Consider the following 23,275-nt stretch of genomic DNA (forward strand, 5'->3'; position numbering starts at 1 on the left):
GCCCTAGGCAGCTGCCCAGTTTGCCTATACCTAAGGCCGGCCCTGTTAACGATAAGAGAGATATGTCATTATTTCCCCCCCCCCCTTTATTTAAACAAGTCGCCTTCTTTAATGCATTATATATCCTACACATTTCCTTTCCCCAAATCAATCTGTGGGAGTTGTGGTTGGCGCTCTGGTTTCTCTATCTCATATACTAAAGGCACGTACGCTATTTTGATTTCTTTTTCAATTTGATTGCTATGTAAGATGTGTAATTAGACTGTGATCGTATCATTGTGTAATAAGAACCCAATGTGTAATTATGTAATAAGACTTGGCTATGTTGAATTGCATTGTTTTGATGTCTTGAACTATATAAATATAAATCTTGTAATATATAGATATGAAAAATATAAAGTTGACATTTAACAAAGAACACAAACAATGATTTTATTTGTTTTGTAACCCAAGCCTGCATTAATTTTTTATACGTACGTGGATCTGTTTCTCAGCCTGTATCACTAGCTCGGTGGCTGAGCGGTAAAGAGCGGGACCGGGGTTCGAATCCTGGTGAAGACTGGGATTTTTAATTTCGGGCGCCTCTGAGTCCACCCAGCTCTAATGGGTGCCTGACATTAGTTATGGAAAAGTGAAGGTGGTTGGTCGTTGTGCTGGCCACATGACACCCTAACACTAGCTCTGAGCCTGTATCACTAGTTCTCAGCCTGTATCACTAGTTCTCAGCCTGTATATCTAGTTCTCAGCCTGTATCACTAGTTCTCAGCCTGTATCACTAGTTCTCAGCCTGTATCACTAGTTCTTAGCCTGTATCACTATCTCTCAGCCTGTATCACTAGCTCTCAGCCTGTATCACTAGTTCTCTGCCTGTATCACTAGTTCTCAGCCTGTATCACTAGTTCTCAGCCTGTATCACTAGCTCTCAGCCTGTATCACTACTTCTCAGCCTGTATCACTAGCTCTCTGCCTGTATCACTAGCTCTCATCCTGTATCACTAGTTCTCTGCCTGTATCACTAGTTCTCTGCCTGTATCACTAGCTCTCATCCTGTATCACTAGCTCTCTGCCTGTATCACTACTTCTCAGCCTGTATCACTAGTTCTCTGCCTGTATCACTACTTCTCAGCCTGTATCACTAGTTCTCTGCCTGTATCACTACTTCTCAGCCTGTATCACTAGTTCTCTGCCTCTCATCCTGTATCACTAGTTATCTGCCTGTATCACTACTTCTCTGCCTGTATCACTAGTTCTCAGCCTGTATCATTATTTCTCTGCCTGTATCACTAGTTCTCAGCCTGTATCACTAGCTCTAAGCCTGTATCACTAGCTCTCAGCCTGTATCACTAGCTCTCAGCCTGTATCACTAGTTCTCTGCCTGTATCACTAGCTCTCAGCCTGTATCACTAGTTCTCTGCCTGTATCACTAGCTCTCTGCCTGTATCACTAGCTCTCATCCTGTATCACTAGTTCTCTGCCTGTATCACTACTTCTCAGCCTGTATCACTAGTTCTCTGCATGTATCACTAGCTCTCTGCCTGTATCACTAGCTCTCAGCCTGTATCACTAGTTCTCTGCCTGTATCACTAGTTCTCAGCCTGTATCACTAGCTCTCAGCCTGTATCACTAGTTCTCTGCCTGTATCACTACTTCTCATCCTGTATCACTAGTTCTCTGCCTGTATCACTAGTTCTCTGCCTGTATCACTAGCTCTCTGCCTGTATCACTAGTTCTCGGCCTGTATCACTACTTCTCAGCCTGTATCACTAGCTCTCTGCCTGTATCACTAGCTCTCAGCCTGTATCACTAGCTCTCAGCCTGTATCACTAGCTCTCAGCCTGTATCACTAGCTCTCAACCTGTATCACTAGCTCTCTGCCTGTATCACTAGCTCTCTGCCTGTATCACTAGCTCTCAGCCTGTATCACTAGCTCTCAGCCTGTATCACTAGCTCTCAGCCTGTATCACTAGCTCTCAGCCTGTATCACTAGCTTCAGGCACGACATGGCCTAAATTGTGCCGATGTGCCTCAAATCAACAAATCAATCGTATCACTAGCTCTCTGCCTGTATCACTAGCTCTGAGCCTGTATCACTAGCTCTCGGCCTGTATCACTAGCTCTCAACCTGTACCACTAGCTCTCAACCTGTATCACTAGCTCTCAGCCTGTATCACTAGCTCTCTGCCTGTATCACTAGTTCTCAGCCTGTATCACTAGCTCTCAGCCTGTATCACTACTTCTCAGCCTCTATCACTATCTCTCAGCCTGTATCACTAGCTCTCAGCCTGTATCACTAGCTCTCTGCCTGTATCACTAGCTCTCAGCCTGTATCACTAGCTCTCAGCCTGTATCACTAGCTCTTGGACTGTATCACTAGCTCTCAGCCTGTATCACTAGCTCTCAGCCTGTATCACTAGCTCTCAACCTGTACCACTAGTGATTGACTCACTCTTCTCAGTAATAATTAGGTGCACTCATCGGAACGCTGGCTCTTTACCAATCTCTCTCTTTTTGTCTCTCTCTCTCTCTCTCTCTCCCTTTTCTCACTCTCATCTTCCTGCCCCATCATCCTCTTTCGAGACTACTTTCTTTCTCTTTCTCCATATATGTCTCTGTATGGGGGGGGGGGGCTATGAAGCATTACGCCAGACGGCCCAGTTTCTTGCCAGAGCACAATTCTCTCAAGTGCTAGGATACTGACACTATCAAAGCACTACACACCAGCCAATCAACCAACCACAGCTAACCAACCAACAATCATCCAACAAAACAACCAGCCTACCAACCATCCATTCAACCACAACCAACCAAACACATCTAACCAGCCAAACATTTAACAAAACAATTATCCATCTAGCCAACCCACATACCAACCAACCACAACCACCCAAACATCACCAACCATCCGTCAATCCAAACAACCACAACCACCCTATCAAACAACCACAACCAACATATCAGCCAACCACCCACCCATACAGCCAACCAACAAGAACCAGCTAACCACCCAACCACAACCAATCATAAAAAATATCCATCTAGCCAACCAACCACAACCAACATATCAACCAACCAGCCAACCACCCATTCATAAAGCCAACCAACAAGAACCAACTATCCATCCAACCACAACCAATCATAAAAAAAAATATCCATCTAGCCAACCAACCACAACCAACATAGAATAGCCAACCATCACATCCATCCAACCTACCAACCACAACTAACCAGCCAACCATTTAACAAAACAATTATCCATCTAGCCAACCAACATATCAGCCAACCCTCACCATCCATCAAACCAAATAAAGCAAACATAACAACCAACCATTCAGACAACCACTACCAACATATTAAGCAACCTACCAACCATCACCAACAAGCTAACCATTACCAACTATCAATGTATCCAGTCAATCAACAACCAACCAACCACAACTACACAGCCATCACCAATCATCCATCCAACCATTCACAACCAACCTACCAAACAACCACAACCAACATATCAACCAACCAGCCAACCACCCATCCATACAGCTAACCACAACCAACCTACCAACAATCACAACCATCCAACCCAACTAACCACAGCCATCCATCATACCAACCAGCCAGCCAACCTCATGCAACCATCAAATAAGTTAAAGAACCAACTAACCATCCATCCCATATCAAGATTTTAGTAATAGTTTCTAGTAATAGTAATAGTTTCTATAGTTAACTATATCATTTTGTTTAGCACATATGCAGTTGCTTTTTGTAAGCAAAATGTGACCAAAAAAAATCTTAAAATACTAAAAGTTGGCAACACCATTGTAAATCACAAAAAACAAAACAAAATGGCAGAGCAGAGCACAGATCATATTGAAGTCGCTAAGGTACTTATTGATGTATAGTCAAAATATAAAGGTTACTTTTTACAACCAAATTGATTAAAAACACTATTTACATCTATTAAATAAATTACATTTTATTTTCGCTAATTATCGGCATTTTGTGAGCTCGGAACGCTAATCTACAGGATTACTTTTTTTTGTAGAAAAAATAGTTGCCGGTACTCAGTGATGGATTGCCTAACTTTTAACTACTAATATATCTATATTATAAAGTAGAATGTGAGGTGTATGTATGTATGTATGTTACTTATAGACATCAAAACCGCTTGACCAATCTTGATAAAACTAGGCAGGAATGTTCCTTTGGTACTAACTTAGACCGTAGTGTATGTATTGTAGCCCTAAAACAAACTTAAGACCCTCAAAAAAAAAAAAAAAAAGTTGTCCGACTCTATTACAGCTATAGTATTTTATGGATCTAGGCCATGATTAACAATGTTGACATGAGAAAAGATCGAAAGGATTTAGACCTAGATCTAATTTTAAGAAATAGAGATAGTTTTTTACTTTGACACATGAAAATACAAAAGAAGATCCATTGACTTCATTATATAATAAAATTAACCTTCAATTTTGTGTTTCAAAAGCATTTTTTACATAAATTAGTTCCTGATATCTGTGACTACAGATTTCCTGGCGAACATTCTTTCATTTGACATTACCAAATGGTTACACATTAACACATCTCTCTACTGAGTCTATTCCTAGGCCTAGGTCTAAAACTCTTATTGAACTCTAAGATGATAAAACTTCTTCTCGCAAAGATAGTTTTATGCTTTAACACATAAACATACTAATTATTGTCCATTCATTTGATATTTTAATCAAATTAACATTCAAGTTTGTTTTTCTAAAGCATTTTTAATACATTCGTTCGCTGTTCGCTAAAGCTGCGTAGCCGTGTTGAGATAGGCCTATATTCATTCATGAAAAAAGGTCACGCATGCGCAGCACAGAATGAACTCTATAAAAGCCAATTTTTAACTCTAGATTAGTGTAGATTTAGATCTATGTCTACCTCAAGATCTACTTTATACTTTAACACATGAACATACGAAATTAAGTCTATTCATCTCAAATTTTAATCAAATATATGTAGGCCTACAAGCAAATGTTTTAATTTGGAAAAATGGATTTAAGCCTATTAGCTATTTTTATTTGATAGCGAAAAGGCCTTGGCTATGTTTTATCACGCTCACATCTGCAATATTTTAAGTTTCAATATCACTGCCTGGTATGGCAATCTGAGCATTAAAAATAAAAATAAACTTACTAGAATCCTAAATGCTGCTGGCAAAATCATTGGCAAAAAACAAACCCCATTTTGGCAGTTGTTTGAGACAAACATCTATAAAAAAGCTAACAAGATCCTCGAAATAAAGAATCACCCTTTGTGTCAGGATTTTGTGATTTTACCATCACAAAAGAGATACAAGACACCGATAGCAAAGACAAACAGACACAAATACTCTTTTGTTCCCCTGGCAATCAAATCATTAAATAAGAACTGGTCTGGTGAGAATGTACACTTTGGTTTCTTATAGTTATAATGTTTTTTGTTTGATGTAATGCACAAATTGTAAGACAAATTTCCTTACGGATAATAAAGATTATTATTATTATTATTATTATTATTATTATTATTATTATTATTATTCACACTATTTTTACATTGACACATTCGCTTTATTCATTACATTATTATTTCGTTTAATTGTGACTATATCGACAGTAATGCGCAAATATATGCCCGCGGGTCGCGGGTAACATATGTCTAGTTAATAATAAACGTTAAAATACAAGAAAAGTAATATTTTTTACCAACATTGAAAAGGTGCCGGTACGCTGTACCGGTGCGTACCATCACAAAAAAAAAAGCCCGCGTCTAAAAGCATGCTATATTTAAGAAAACAGAAATGGAGCTATCGCCAATTTAATCACACTTTCCTGTGAAAAAAGAAATTGTAAGCATTTTTTAGTTTTAATATTTTTGAGTTCGTGGAGAGTAAGGCCCTTGGTAGACGCACTGTCGTAAGCCTTGAGCTGTATTTACTTATTCCGAACATGCTACAAGAACATGCTACAAGAACATGCTACAAGAACGTGCTACAAGAACGTGCTACAAGAACATGCTACAAGAACGTGCTACAAGAACGTGCTACAAGAACATTCTACAAGAACATGTCACAAGAACATGCTACAAGAACGTGCTACAAGAACATGCTACAAGAACGTGCTACAAGAACATGCTACAAGAACATGCTACAAGAACGTGCTACAAGAACGTGCTACAAGAACGTGCTACAAGAACGTGCTACAAGAACATGCTACAAGAACATGCTACAAGAACGTGCTACAAGAACGTGCTACAAGAACATGCTACAAGAACATGCTACAAGAACGTGCTACAAGAACATGCTACAAGAACGTGCTACAAGAACGTGCTACAAGAACATGCTACAAGAGTACACTTTTTAGTTTTTCACTGAGAGCATTCCAATGTTAAATAAAACAACAAAGTTTCTGACTCTTCAAACAAAAAAAAACTGATACATTTTTCTTTCTTTTATTTGTGAAAGCCAAATTTTGTTGGGGTATAAGGTATAATTGATGAACTTTATATGTGTATGGTAGTGTCTTTTTTTAAAAAGGGCAAAGTCTTTTTTTTTTGGAAAGCATTGCGCAATATTAGAATCATTAGATCTGCTCAGAAATATATTACTCTGACTTCTGAATAGTAGATCTTCTCTTTTTAACACGCTCTCAAATGAGGTACATGTCTATATAACACTCTGTCAACAATTTGTGTCTAAACAGTTCGCTTTTCCAACAGAAGAACACCTCGCCATCTATCGGGCAAAGTCATCTGTTTCTTTGGTCCCGGAGGAAATTCCAGCTACCCGTCGCCTCAGCGTGGCCCTCCGGTGGAAACGTCCAGGGGTGGAACAGGATAGGTAAAGAACGAGTAGCGAACCAGGCCTTCTAGCAGGTCTCCCTGGGTGAGCTTTTGTTTTTTTTTTTTATCTCACTCGGGGTGGGGATGGAACAAGTGACCCTCGCACGGAACAGTGGCGGTTAAATTATAGGAATATGAGACAAGCTCCCCGCAGTTAGCACTGTCCTTGATCACTTATAGCGGGTGAGGAAGCTCGGAGACGGTGCGCTGTGTATGGGGCACGGCCCGGTCTGGCCCAGTCAATCGATATGGCCGTCTACCGCTGGGTGCCCTCAGACAGGACATGGGATGAAGAATCCCAATGTCCAGGCCTGGTGGTTGGATAAAAGCCTTTCTAACTACCAACGGGATGAACGGCGCCTATCGGCGCCAATTCCCTACTGGACTTCATTGAAGGTTTCATTGGTCAACGGTCAAAGAGCAGGGTGTCATGTGACCAGCACAATGAAAATTACGATTTAAAGAGAGAGTGTGTTATACTGAAATGCTTTCTCGAATGGGTCTTCCCAGCATCTATGCAAGCCATAGACAACGCAGCCAGCGCTGGCTTGGTCATGTCCGCCGGATGGAGGACGAAAGCATCCCAAACGTCCTCTTTTTTGAGGACAATTCATGATGGGCACAAGAAAAACTGGCCAACTCGTTCTCCGATATCTCTTTAAATTTTTATTTTTTAAAATTTTGCTTGTTTTATTTATTTATTTATGCAATCCTCAATGCAGTAATTTTGAGTAATAACCTATGTATGGCCGGTCACGCATTAAAAAAAATAATAAAAATTGTGATGTAGATCCTATTTTATTTTTTTGGTTAGCCTTTTATGGATCTCAAACCTGTCTCAAAACCTTCAGAGTATGAGATTCATCTTAAAGTAGATAATTAAGCTATTTATAAGGGTGTGTACTCACGCGGAAGTTGAGGTGATTAATACACACTGTGAGTCATGACCTTGGCCGAGATTGTCCTTCCGACATGTCGTATACCGAGGACGCTGGAAAGTTTGCCAATTTAAAAAAAAACTTGGATAGAAAATTTTATTTGGTGAAAAGTCTAACCGCCTGATACGCATGATACGCATGATACGCTCATGCGGATGGCGTATTATCGAGAAAAAGAAAATGCTAGTCTAGCGAAGAGATGAGCGACCTGCGGGCCATATCGAGGCCAGTCATAATAGTAGGTCAAGTGGCGTAGCTATGATGGGAGATGGGGAAAGAATTAGAAAATTCCAACAGGGCCCTCGCTTGAAGAGGATCCCCAAATGAATGTTTGAATTAATTTTTTTTTTTACATTTAATATTAAATATTATCTCGTGTCATGGTGTAGAATGTCAAAATGTAGGAGCCACTAAAGAGGCCAAGCCCGCCGGGCCCCCAGATGCCTTGCTACGCCACTAAATAGGTCTCAACACTGATTACTACGACGTTGCAGCCTGTGCACAGTTAAGACCAATAGCTGGTTGCCACGTCACAGGTCTGATGTCACGTCACAGGTCTGACGTCACGTCACAGGTCTGACGTCAGGTCGCAGGTCTGATGTCACGTCACAGGTCTGACGTCACGTCACAGGTCTGACGTCAGGTCGCAGGTCTGACGTCACGTCACAGGTCTGACGTCAGGTCGCTGGTCTGACGTCACGTCGCAGGTCAGTGTGGAGACCATAACGATTGGTTTCGGCCATATCTCCGTCGCGTGACGTTGCGCTGTCCGCTCCATCGATGACCACATGGACATAATAAATACACACAAGTTCGGTTCCAATAGACTCGACCTTTTTCTTTTTTTTGTTGTGACGCGACCTCTGACACGTTTGACGAAAACTTCTTTGACCCCGGGTCAGAAATGGCAAGGCATCACTGGTCTATCGTATGCTCACATCACCCTGATCTGCATGACTAAGGATCAATAAGGATCAGTGCTGGATCTTCATATAGGCAACATAAGTTATAGCTTAGAGCCCCCACCTGTTTGCCCCCCCCCCCCCAATAAAAAATAGTTCCAGAGATACTTTCATTCATTTTGAAGAAAGAGCAAAGAAAAAAATTGTATTGTGCTGATGACAAGGGGCCCCATATCTCAAATAGCTTAGGGCCACGTCAAGTCAAAATCCAGTCCTAATAAGAATAATACACGCAAAAACTCACACATTTATACGCGCTAAACATATGAACACGATATCTCTAAGACTATAATAGAAGTGCACTACTCGGATTCTTTAAAATAACAAATGGGTTATACAAGAAAAAGAAGCACATTTCTATAGAATTTTAAAACATTGCTTAAAATTTATTTTTTTTTGATACAGAGAGATAATTGTCAGTGTACCAAAACACTTGGGCGCTATTTCTTATATTCCTTTGAAGTTTACTGGTAACTTATGTACGATTTAGCAGGCGAGACCTATCTCCTTGTCGCGATGGTCCTGCTTAACCCCCAGCTTTGAGTAAAGGGGGTTAGGGAAGAATCGGAAGCCCTCCTGGCCTTAACGGAAAGGGAGGGGGGGGGAAGAACTAACGAACAGGACAGAGTTGTAGTCATAAATGTCCACTCGGCAAACTGACTGCGTCGGCCGGGGCTGAATTCATGCAGGCCGCATCACCTTGTCCGGCCAAAGGATCGGTAGTTGTTGTGAGTGGGTGGCCCTCGGCCTAGAGTGTCCCAAAGCACATTGGAGGATGTGGAACCTTTGAGAAGAGGACGTTGTTTTTTTGAAAAGTTTTACCCATCTTGTATAAGTAATTAGTTGTTAATTTAAACGGAACTCTAAAATCCAGCATACGTGGGAATCCTAGTACAGTGAATGAATTCTAGAAATCATTTTGAACTAAAAAAAAAGGAGAGGGGGCATTTATTTGAATAACCCTCCACCTATTTATCCGTATTCTCCGATGATAACAATGGTTATTGGATAAAATATTTAATGCATAAAAAAGACACAAGGATGTACCATCTTTAACCCTTAAAGTGCTGAGGTGTTTTTCACTGAGTGCATCCAAAATGTATTTATAACTCTGATGTTTAGATGATATATCGTTATTGATTATTATATAATTATAATATTTTTGGGGTGTATATGTACATGAATATTTAAGTATGACGTGAACAAATTAAAATAATAAATTTGCATTCATTTGACTTGAATGACTCTATCAAGTCGAGATGAAACACAAAACAGTATTTAAACAAATGCTTCATACCCCCCCCCTTTTTTTTTCTCACTGTATGTGTACTAATAATTATTCATACACTTATTTATAAATCCTTAAATCATTTCTGGATCTGCCAGTGGACTCTTATTTCTACAATTAAATAGTCATGATCTGTTCAAGATTTTACGGAAAAACTATTAATATTTCGCCTTCGGGTAGGTTAAAACTGAATTTCTTTGTTCCATAATTCAATATTTCAATTACAATAGTCATGATTTAAAATTTTACGGTAAGACTTTTAAATATTTCACTTTCGGGTAGGTTGGAACTGAATTTCTTTGTCCCATAATTCAATATTTCAATTACAATAGTCATGATTTAAAAATTTTACGGTAAGACTTTTAAATATCTCGCTTTCGGGTAAGTTGGAACTGAATTTCCTCTTCCCATAAATCAATTCTGCGCCTTTTTTCGTGCTTTAGTCAAAGTTCAAGGGTTTCCTTTTCTCTATAAATAGATATAAACAGGGATTCCCCGAGATTTCGTCACACAGCGAAACAAGGGCTGCAAACTTTGACACGGCCGGGTGATATTAAAAAAAAAAAAATGTAGGTCAACTCCCTGCCTATTAGTGCCTATCTCTTCAACAAAATAGTGTGTACGCGTTACACAGCATTTAAAAAAAAAAACCACTGGAAATGACACACAATGGACCGTTTCTAAGAAAAAGAGTTAGAGCAGTGTGTACACGTTAGTTCTAAGAGCCCATTAGTCGGCTTCAATGTGCGATTAAATCAATAACATAATTCACAAATATTGTTTAATTAGCATGTAGTCTATGCCCATTAAAGATTTGTAAATAATACAAATCTAGAAAGATCTAGTTTCTAAATAGACACTGCCATTAAGAATCAGAATCAGAGTAAGTACATCTTATTTTTTTTCTATGTATTTCGTAGATCTACATTGCATCCATCAAGCGTAGTGGTAGTGTATAATTTTAGCTTTGCAAAGTGTATAAATATAACAATGGTAGATCTATAGTTTTATGTGTGTGTAATTTTAGCTTTTCAAAATGTATACGTTGTTACCTGTGTGTTAATTCAGCCGAGATGCAGGTAAATATGATACGTTTACAGCTGGGATTCGGGTAGATATGATAGGCTTACAGCTGAGATGCTTGTAATTTTGATATGTTTACAGCTGGGATTCGGGTAGATATGGTAGGCTTACAGCTGAGATGCTTGTAATTTTGATACGTTTACAGCTGGGATTCGGGTAGATATGGTAGGCTTACAGCTGAGATGCTTGTAATTTTGATACGTTTACAGCTGGGATTCGGGTAGATATGGTAGGCTTACAGCTGAGATGCTTGTAATTTTGATACGTTTACAGCTGGGATTCGGGTAGATATGATAGGCTTACAGCTGAGATGCTTGTAATTTTGATACGTTTATAGCTGGGATTCGGGTAGATATGGTAGGCTTACAGCTGAGATGCTTGTAATTTTGATACGTTTACAGCTGGGATTCGGGTAGATGTGGTAGGCTTACAGCTGAGATGCTTGTAATTTTGATACGTTTACAGCTGGGATTCGGGTAGATATGGTAGGCTTACAGCTGAGATGCTTGTAATTTTGATACGCTTACAGCTGGGATGCGGATAGGTACCAGGTATAATACATTTACAGTTGAGGTTTGTGTAAATATGATACATTTGTGTACATATTAAATATGATACATGTGTGTAAATATGATACATGTGTGTAAATATGATACTTATGTAGTTATATTATGAGAATATAGAGTCTATAACTTTTTCTTGTTGGTGTTGCTACGAGAATGTGTATGAATGCAGCACTTAACAAGATTACATGGGTTACAAAGGCGGCCCCCCATCGAATTTACCAATGGACCATATATTTTCAAGCCACAGTTTTTTTTGTGTTTTTTTTTTTTATCTTTGAAAGCAGTGTTACCAAAGTGGGGTACGCGTACCCTCAGGGGTACCTGAAGAGTTTGAAGAGATACGCGTTGCACATGGTTAACCATGCTGATTTTTTTTTAATACCCGTTTAGTTTATTAATTAGAATTTTTAAATTTTAAAGTTTTAAATCCTTTTTATTATTTGTTTCTAGTTTTTACAAACTCAAATACGTCGCTATTGTACATCTTAAACAAATTTCTACAAAGATCAGGAAATGGATATGGATGTTACAACTTCCGTCGACACGCCCACTTTTTCAATGTAAAACCATAGACTTGTATATTATATTATAATTACATCTTGATAGGAGACCTGACACAAATTCCAATCCACAATTGATCGATTCACAGACCTATATATAAAGATTTTTATGTACGTAACTCTTTTTACAAGCTCTAATGGAAGTCGCCCCAATCAATCTTATCTGTCTTTAGTTTTCAATTGCTAAACCATTTCTCGGATTTCCTTTAGGATGGGCCATTAATCACATAACTATACATTCACGCTAATATATGAAACAAAGCCATTTCCTGTTAGTTTTCATTAAGATAACGTTTAAAAAATCCTAGATCAAAATAATTAATGTCTGTTGATTTTAATCATTTTATGTACATTTAAATAGATTGGTTATCTAGATCTTTCTATGTATCTAAAAATTGCAAAATAATAATTATTGAGATGAGAGTACTCTTACTTTTGATGTTCATTATTATATGTAACATAGGTTAGGGTTGAAAAAACAACAACTTTACATCTTATAACTACTTTACAAAACAACGCCTTGTTTCAACTTATGAAAATATTTTCACATTTTTTGTAGTGTTAAAAAATCTCCATGTCCAGTCTAAACATAGTATATATAAGTCTATAGTTAGAGTACAAACTATGTTTCATTTTTTTTAGAGTGTATTCCATGTGTTTCTGAAGCGTGCAAAAACATTGAAAAACTAAAATTCACTCGGTGTTACAAAAATTCTAGAAGTGGTACGCATAAGTCAAAAGCTTGTCAAACCCTGGTTTAAACTAATAACATTTTAAAACTGATTGGGCACTGAAATAATTTTTTTTTCCGCTTAAAAATGTAAGATATCACAGCCTTTATAAACTATAAGAGTAAGATTATCCATTTTGGCGGGGAAAGGTGATTGTCGGTGGGGGCGGGGGGGTGGGGCTGATAACTTAAAAGCGTTTAAGTTACATATATTTCTTTAGTTCTTTCCACACTCGCCCAACCCCAAGCACAACTTTTTTTTTTTACAAAATAAAAAAAAAAACAAAAAAACTTTGATATAAAAGGTAGTGGCAAAGATCGAACTAGAAGGTATGAGAGGTGAGGGGGGTGAGAGGTTTACCCTCAGAGGCAGAATTAGTAGGGATGGGGGGGGGGGAAGTTCACCCTCAGAGGCAGAAGTAGAAATAGAACCATTGAAAGAAAGAGAAAAAAACAGATGTTATGTTGTTATAAAAGTAAAGAGAAAAAAAAATTCTGAAGTGAACGTCTTTGATTATAAAAGACGTATATATCTTGTCACCTATTATTTGCTGTAATGGACAACATATTGCTGACTAGCAGTACTAAAGCCCTAGTCTACCGGACCTGTGTGTTGAGCACCTTGCTGTACGGAAGTGAAACATGGTCAACCTACTCATGGCAGGAAAAAAAAGCTGAATGTCTTCCACCTCCGATGCCTAAGGCGGATCTTTAAAATAAGGTGGTAAGATAAGATAACCAATGAGGAAGTGCTACAAAGAGCAGGGTGCCAGGACATCCGCTCTGTTATCAGCAGCAGACGCCTTGGCTGGCTTGGCCACGTTCGTAGAATGCCAGTAGGTCGACTTCCACAGGACATCCTGTATGGCAATCTAATAGAAGGCAGGAGAGCCGCTGGTCGCCCACTTTTACGTTATACGGATGTATGCAAACGCGACATGAAGCTCTTCAAAATCGACACTGGCAACTGGAAAGAGGTGGCAGTGGACAGATCCACATGGAGAGAGAGTATAAAGGAAGGGTCACGAATTGCAGATGTCATACACAACAGAAGCAGAAAGAAGGGTGAAAATGCAACGGCGCCTGGTGATTATATATGCCCAACCTGCGATCGCAGCTGTGTATCAAGGATTGGACTCTTTAGTCACGCAAGAAGTTGCAAAGGGAAAAGATCGTCTCTCGAGACGTACGTAAAATGCCACAGATTTGCTGTAAATGTTTTAATATTAAATCACGTAAGTGTGTGTGTGTGTTAGCAAAAAACATTTTGCTTTCAAAACGTAATATCATCAAATCTACTATCTCTATCTAGACCTTGTATTCCTTTCAATATTTTGTAGTGGCTTAGGCCCTGAAGTTTTATCATACAACGGAATTAGATTCCCTCGATTGGAAATGGATTCTTTTAACCCAAGTGCTATGGCTCATTGCTTGCTAGTCCTTCAGTTTGGTTGTTGTGATGCAAGTGTGTGTGTGTGTTGGGGGTGTAAAAATGAGATGATACTGTCAAAATGTCCACCTTCACATAGACAATATCTTTTTTTGGCACTGTCTAAATGTTCTCAATGACATGGACATTATCTCTTTGACAATGTCTAAATCTAGTCCTTGTGTTAAATCTCCTCATGACACTACGTCAAACATTTTTTTTTAACTAATTTCTTAAAACAAGCATAAAATTTATTTGACCAATTATTTTAGAAGTAATTCGTTGCTCAACCTTGCTTCACAAATACTTAATTGGCCTTTGATATTTTTTACAAAGAATTTTGAATGGTTGCGATAAAAAAATGATCTAGACCTTATTATGATCTTGTAATAGATCTAGATTTATAGGTTAGTAAGCAGAAACCTTTAATTTGGTAGTCTAGTTCTTAGTGCCCAAAGGAAGTTTCTGTGGTGTTACGCATGTTCTATTTTGAGTCAGGATGTTTTGTTTTTTGTTTGACATGTTTCGGATGTTCCTTCAGAGTTGAAGATAGTTTACTTCCTAGTCCAAACCTCCCACAGGACGACGGGGGATGGGAGCGGGCAGGATTTGAACCCTCGACCATCGATAAATCTGACAGTCCAGCGCGCAAACCGCACGACCAGGCAGACATCCAGGAACTATAGATTATTGAACAAATGGGACTAAACCTGAGAATTGTTTTAATGGTCGTGTTGAAACATGATACAAATTTAGCAAGAGGTAGAAAGTCATTAAAGAGAATATCATGACTTCGTCCAAAACCAGGAAGTCACTAGCAGGTAGTAGTGATAACATGATTATAATATATGGCGGAAATTCGTCCGGGGGATAAACTTTACCTAATAAACCCTCCTTTTTTCAGGACAATGGTTTTGCTTGCGTCAGGATCATTCAGATGTGGTCAAATATGCAGGACGCAACTGAATTGGCGTGGTCATTGTGTTCATCTGCTGTTTAGGAGACATTGTCGTTATATCGCTCTGTTAAAAGCACTACTACCTCTAACAGTCGTAGTGCATTCTCTGGAACCTAGCTCTACCCAGCATTCTAAAGACCAAATAGCCTAAACGTGCTCGTGGTTAATCTATATGTTCAATGTTAAAAGCTTACTACCTTTGATAGCCTTGTTGCATTCTCTGGGTTTTAAGTCTTACCCAGCATAATGGGATCTTCCCATTCAGATTCATTTGAATGTAACTTTGTTTAATCTAAAAAGAATAAATCCATTTTATGCCCAGACTGCACTATGAACTCTTTATCAAGGGGAAATAAGCATTGTATTCTTTGGCAATTTATGCTATGAAATTCCTTCATCTGAAATTAAATATCTTATTCAATCTTTTGAATCTTTTATTCACAGTCCTGGCGATTGCGTGTTTGTTTTTAACTCTTGTTATTTTTTGATAGTTGGATATTTAAAAAAAAAAATATTTAAAAATTTTAATGGCCGTAAATTCTCCTGAGAGATACCTGTTGCAGAAAATTTACAACCACCTAAATTTGAAAAGGGTGTTTGATGCATCGATACACACACACACACCGAGGGATAACGAAACAAATACATTGAGCTTTTACACACGCACACACACACACACCAAAGAGCCTTTACCTGTCAGGAATCAGGATCCTGCAATAAATATGAAGGATGAAGTGAAGAGAATTGACATTATAGATTGGAACTAACAAGCTACTATGAAAAGAAAACAGAATAACAAACAAAAAAATGTACACACACACAGACCTCCCCACACTTTTGATCAACATACACGCACACATGCACACTTTTTATTTTCTGGCTCTACTCGCTTCTCGTATTAGTTGACCAAAAACTAAACAGTGCATTGGACGTCTCAGGACGTAATGAAAGTACTAATAATGACGTCTCAGGACGTAATGAAAGTACTAATAATGACGTCTCAGGACGTAATGAAAGTACTAATAATGACGTCTCAGGACGTAATGAAAGTACTAATAATGACGCCTCAGGACGTAATGAAAGTACTAATAATGACGTCTCAGGACACAATAAAGTACTTATCATGACGTCTCATGACGCAATGAAAGTACTAATCATGATGTCTCAGACACAATAAAGTACTTATCATGACGTCTCAGGGCGCAATGAAAGTACTAATCATGACGTCTCAGACACAATAAAGTACTTATCATGACGTCTCAGGGCGCAATGAAAGTACTAATCATGACGTCTCAGGACACAATAAAGTACTTATCATGACGTCTCATGACGCAATGAAAGTACTAATCATGACGTCTCAGGACACAATAAAGTACTTATCATGACGTCTCAGGGCGCAATGAAAGTACTAATCATGACTTCTCAGGGCGCAATGAAAGTACTAATCATGACGTCTCAGGACGCAATTGAAAAATATTGATCATGACGTCTCAGGACGCAATGAACGTACTAATCATGACTCCTCGGTATGCAATGAAAGAACTAATCGTGACGTCTCAGTACTATAAAGGACATAATAAAAGTACTTATCATGACTCCTCATGACTAGTGAATGTATTATCATGACTTCTCAAGACTTAAACAAAAAAAACAAACTACTAATCATGACGTCCTATGACTTAACGAGAGTACTAATCAGGGCGTAATGAAAGTACTAATTATGACGCCTCGGGACTTGGTGAATATATTAATCATGATGTCTCAGGACGTACTGATGACGTCCCAGGACGTAGAGAAAGTGTTGATTATGACTTCTTTGGACGTAGTGAAAGTACTAATCACGATTAATCATGACGAAACAGCGTGGTAATGCTTTTTGAAGAAAAAAAAAACATTAAAAAAAAAACAACAAAGAAGCTAAATATTACAATTTGGAAAATAAGTATCTACATTTTTTTTTATTTCATCTTCTTTATGTCCAGGATTTATTTTTTTTATTTGGATCGGAAATGAGAAATTGTTTCAGTTATACGAATACCCAACTCTGTCTTAGTCGTATTGGTAAATTTAAAGGCACATTCCTCATCCCATATGCTAGGACAAATCTGTACAAATACTCCTTCTTCCCTAGCGCTATTAGAGCATGCAATGGGTTGCCTGAGCTAGCCAGGAAAACCAGTGACTTGGCAGAATTTAAGTCAATGGTTAACATACATGATTAGATGCATGACGGGTAGGACTTAATCATCTTTTTTTTTTGAAGTAACGTCTGTAGTATATAAGATAAGATAAGATAAGATAAGATAAGAAGAATAAGTACAATTCCCATGTTCCAGTAATAAAAAAAAAATCTTAAACTTTGACGGCTCTATATTTGCTACACGGCATACAATGTGTCTAGAAAAGAGTCCAAAAATTAGGTTATAGGGAAAATCAAATGTCTAAAACAAAAAAATCATCCTCGTGTCTCAATGACTAAGTATGTAATACAAAGTATCAACTTCCATTGAAGTGTGTTTCTAATCTCAGGAAGTCACATGGGGAAATCTATTGTCTCTTTGTATTTGTCATCTTTGTCTCTTTGTATTAGTCATCTGTGTGTCTTTTCTGTAAGCCGTTTTAGCCTTGTGTTGTCTAACTTTACAAATCACCGCAACTAATCGTCGGAAGAGGGGCCTCGCAAGTATCCAATAAATGGGTGCCCCCGCAATTAGTATGGCCGGCCTTGCTGTTGTGATTTAGATGAACAGTGCTTCATAGAGCGAGGTTGATTTCATCTTGATATCATTACGTGTTATCACTAACTCAGTGTCTTGGAAGTGCTCACATCCGCATTGGCTCATGGCTCACTTACCCCCAAAGAAAGAACGAAATAAAGAACCTTGTCCTGTTACGAAGCTAATTTCAACATCTTCGGTCCAATCTGATAACTTGAGAAGTTTTGAACAGGCTGCCGTATTGTCCACGGCCGTTGAACTACCGTATTTTTTGCGCATATATCCCGCATAGGTGTATACCCCGTACACGCGTATACCCCGCACAAATTACGAAATAAGTATTTAAAAATCGTACAACCCGCACTCTTATATACCCCGCATGTACAAAGCATGACTCGCTCTAAACTTGTCACAATTGATTACTGGTATGATAAAGATTCTCTGACGCATCGGTATTATTTTTTTAAAGGTTTATAATCAGATATTCATAAAACTTTCCAACGTACACAACCACACAGCCAAAAGGTATCAAGAGATTCAAGACCCTCCAATCTACCCATCATTTACGTTATTCTTTCTTTATGAGTAAAATTAATTTAGTAAACCCGATCCTTTGTATACCCCGCACAGATGCCATCCGCCGAGGGGAAACTTGTATAACCCGCGGGTTATATGCCTTGCAATACGGTGTTTGAGAATTGAGAATGGCGTTATAGTACATGCCCGATTAATTTCGCACCATGAAATGATGCTGTCATGGTGCGTACAGTATTAAATTTAACAGGATTACATCTGCATATCAATGGTGATGGTCAACATTCCAGCGTCCGACAACGGCCACAGCGCCGGACAACACATTCTTTGGGGCAAACACCGGTCCAGCTAGTGGCGTAGCAACCGAAGCACGAATGGGTTCGATGCACCTGGGCCAGGACCAATAAGGGCCCACAAACTGTAAGAAATTGAATGAATTGCATACTTACATAACTTAAAAACCATTGTAGATTTTTTTACTATTAAATTATTTTTCTGGTACGTTCTTTTATAAAGGGAAATAACCAAATAAACGTTTTCACTATGATCAGACAGCTATTAAAGAAAAGTAACTCTGAAAATGTCCTTTAAGCATTTAAGCACTTTCATACACCCAGCGCTGATTCTAGGTGTAAATTATTAAATTAAAACCATTATTTTTAACAGGGTTCCCGCGGCCTCCTGATTTCCAAGGAGCTTCTGAAAATCTCCTGAAAATGCAAAATATGCGAAAAAAATCATGAAGATCTCCGGAAATTATTAAAATCTCCTGAAACCCCCCCCCCCCCCCCCCCGTGATTTTGAACGTGATTTTGTGCTTAGTAAAGAATGAATAAAATGCAAAGACGAATTGATTTTCTAATACAAAATCCTTATTTTCAATAATTATCCATATCCCTACACAGATTGGACCCGCGCAATCCATTTCATTTGGAATAATTAACTATTAGGCCACCACATGAATTAATCTCTCTCTGAAAAAAAAAAACTGATCCGCTAAATATTCAGAATGTAAGAGAAGTGTGCCCTTAAGGACACAGGTTTGGGAATCCCTGGTTAATGCCCATGAGGGAGAAACGGCGCTTGATTTGATCTTTATAGCGCTTCTGAAGTTCTTTTACGGCGCCTGTCTTTAAGCTTGCCGAAAAAGATTCGCCTTTTGCTCGTGGTCATCCCCCATACATGATAAGTGTCCGAACCAGCGAAACGGTCGAATAGTAAGATTCGCGTATTCGCCTGCAAAACAAAATTAGCACATTACGTAAACCGTTTGCAATTTTCGGCTCTTGGAGCTGTTCTGTCTGGCATTTCAAAAAACGACTGGCCTCAGAGGTTCGGTTCCAAGAAATCGATTATTATTTTTTCGGTGATGCCGCCCCTGACATGGCCTTTGACAATGCCAGTGACAAGGCCGAAAAAATAGTTGTGCATTACTAAAGTAGCAATAGCAACAACACTCAAGATAATTGGCAGAAGAGTACAATACGAACTTTTTATTAAGAAGTTAACCTCGAAACCAAATACTTGCGTATACCACAGAAACTGATGACGCGATAGCACACGGAAGTGACGTGAGGGTTGCTATTAGATTGTCTTGGGCGCTAGATTGACGACGACGAAACTTTTGTCTCCTTTGAACGTTTATTATTATTTTATTTTATTTATTTATTTTTGGACAGAGACGTCTTGTAGATTCTTTAACGTACATTAAATAAGTATCTTTTACTGCTCTGGCCTCTACGGCATTAACGATGGCGCACCTCAAATGTACCCCCCACGCCATTCCAAATGTCACCCCTCCCCATTTCATTCTGTCAATGGAGATGGTAAAGATACTTCATCGTCGTCTGGCTAGCAGGAGAAGTAATTGGGTACGCGACGTTTTGGCGCAGAAATTTCCGATAATAGTTTATTAAAAACATTTTTTTATAATAAACATTATATTTTTCACTATTCTATTTTATAGCATGTTCATTTTCCCTCCCCCCTCAAAAAAAAAAAGTAATAAAAATCATTTTGACTGTCATAAATGCATATTTCGAACTATAGATGGCTGCCAGGTCACGTGTTATGTGCTCGGTACATGTCTCAATAGTCCCGGTTCGAACTCTGCCCACCACAATACCACAAAACCCACACACACACATACTGTACTACTAGTGACAGAGCAATAATTATAGAAAAAACCTTAAAATCTCTGATGTAATGAACACACAATTAAAAACAATTTTTCTTTACATAAAGCATGTTTCAACACACCGTCTGTCTGTCCGTCCGTCCCGTTTAGATCTCAGAAACTAGAAGAGAAATTGAAAATTGGACAGCAAGATATTTTAGATCATAGACACACCAACAGTATGCAGCATGGTAGGTAAACGTCAAAGCGCTTGGCTTCGGAACCGAGAGGGTTTGAGTCCCGGTGAAGACTGGGATTTCAAACTTTTTTTTTGGACCCACCCCTGAGTCTGACCAACTCTCATGGGTTCAAGACATACGTTGGAAACGTAAAGGCGTTGGATGGGTCGTTGTGCTGGCCACATGACACCCTCGTAAACCATCGACCACACAAACAGATGAGCTTTACTTGTGGTATAGATCGGAAGGTATACTTTAACCTTGTTATTATTACCTAAACAGTTTTATTTGTCAAAATTTTCACTTTAAATTCATTATTCTTTGCTATGATCTGTTTTAATTTTACATCGTCCAAAAAAAAAAACCTTGGTGGCCGAGTGATAATGTGTTTAGCTTCCGAAACTAGGGGGTCATGAATTAGATTCTTGACGAAGATGGGAACTTTTTGGAGTTTTAAAACGCCCCTGTGTCCACCTAACTTTTTTTTATGACTTGAGGGAAAAGGCTGTGGGTCGTTTTACTGGCCACTTGATATGCTCATTAACCATCGGTCAAAGAAAACGAAAGGGAACCATAACATTTAACTAAAGTTTATATTCACTCACTCCGTCTGTCTGTCTGTCTGGGTAGATTCGTCTACACATTTTTTTCGCCCACTTCCCATTCTCGGATCAAGCTTAAATTTTGCACAATTGAACATTTATTATCGATGACAATCACATAAATCAATTTAAAAAAAAACTAATCAATCAGGAGTTTTTTATTATATAGAAAAGAGTAGATAAATCTTGCAATATCGAGATATATTGCAGCGATTGAACGGTGATCTCCCGTAACTTAATATAAGTTGTTAATTAATAAATTTTTTTTAACTTGTTTGTTCACTTTAATGGACCTCATTCACCAAATCGTAAACAAACAACATTTAGCCACGTGATTCTCTATATCTTAAGGCTGTCACGTGATACTTTTTTTTTTCATTGTTTTATCAATATTATCACGTGGCTAAATGTTGTTTTGTTTACGATTTGGTGAATGAGGTCCATTCTGAAAATGAAGGACAGATACAATTCTAAGTCCTAATTTGTTATTATATTTGCTTGTTATGTTTCTGTCTGTTCCAGTCTGTTGATGACTTAAAGAACTATCTTTTAACTTCACAGCCTCTTACAAGACACTTGAATGGGGTTCAAGATACCGTTCACGTAGACTGGAGGTGGTCTGAAAGGCAAGGGAAGCAATGTTATGTCCAATCGCTATCGTCTGCAGTGTCTTGCTGTTGTCTCTCGATCATGTCCGGAGTGAGGAATTATGCCCCCCGGCCTTGGAAGGTTCACAATATAACCTGTCCTGTACCGGGTCGGCGCTGGGATATAGACTTAATGCACATAGGTAACTATAGCTTTCTAACTAGCAATATTTAAAAATTAATATAAAAAACAAAAGCTTATGCAAGGGGAAAAATTACTGACACATCCCTTTATACTGCAATGTTTAACTCCTTTTTTTCAATATAAAACAAAATTAATCAATTGCCACTAATAAATGAACTAATTGGTTATTTTTTTTTTTTATGTATTCGTGTATTGTCTTTGAGAATAAATAATTATACAAAGTTTCAACTAGATCCGAGAATAAATAGTGGGAGAAATAATGTGTACAAGATTTGAACCAGACACACAGAGTAAGTTGGAAAAAGCTTTGTACCTAGATGTCTTCTGTCGTGTCTCAGTTTCATGGCTTCTACGATCTTCCTCTCTAGTTCGGCAGTTCATGGTTCGCACTCGAGCAAGAATGTCGCCATGAGCAAGGCACACATCAGTTCGAGATTTATGCTGAGAGCTATATTTTTTGTCTTTCAAATCGTTCTTGAAATTCGCAAGCACTGCTTTAGACTGTGCAATTAAGGTCAGTCATAGGTATGCATAAAATCTTGAGGCTCCTTACCCTCGGTGCCCTGGCTGGTCACCCACTTTCCATACATCTAAACCCAAGCATGGTGGCTTAGTAGCTGAGAGGTAAACGCTTGGAATATGAACGGGGAGTCCCGAGTTTGCATCTTGATGATGACTGAGATTTTGAATTTCGGGATTTATTTTTAGAACGCCCCTGACCCCAACCAGCTCTAATGGGTACCTGAATTTAGTTAGGGAAAGTAAAGGCAGTTGGTCGTTGTGCGAGCCCCATGACAAACTCCTAATCAGCCCGCCATGAAACAGATGATCTTTGCATCATCTGCCCTAAAGGTCTGAGAAAGGTACATTACCTATTAAACCCACTCCCGTTTGTATTTGTTGTATTTC

At 38.6% G+C, this 23,275-nt stretch overlaps 1 protein-coding gene across 2 annotated transcripts in view; it reads left to right on the top strand.

The window, feature by feature from the left end:
• Positions 1-23,275, top strand: part of LOC106069056 (uncharacterized) — a 60,656-nt gene that overhangs the window by 33,561 nt on the left and 3,820 nt on the right. The window contains exons 1-2 of one of the 2 annotated variants that reach the window (XM_013228629.2): positions 10,629-10,923; positions 22,136-22,364. In XM_013228629.2, coding sequence (XP_013084083.2) covers positions 22,213-22,364 — 152 coding nt within the window. In that variant the 5' untranslated portion in view covers positions 10,629-10,923; positions 22,136-22,212. Of the gene's footprint in view, positions 1-10,628; positions 10,924-22,135; positions 22,365-23,275 lie in introns of those variants that run through there. The other variant, XM_056015127.1, reaches the window with a different exon arrangement.

Source organism: Biomphalaria glabrata, chromosome 17 (genome assembly GCF_947242115.1).
Source record: "Biomphalaria glabrata chromosome 17, xgBioGlab47.1, whole genome shotgun sequence".
NCBI lineage: Eukaryota > Metazoa > Mollusca > Gastropoda > Planorbidae > Biomphalaria > Biomphalaria glabrata.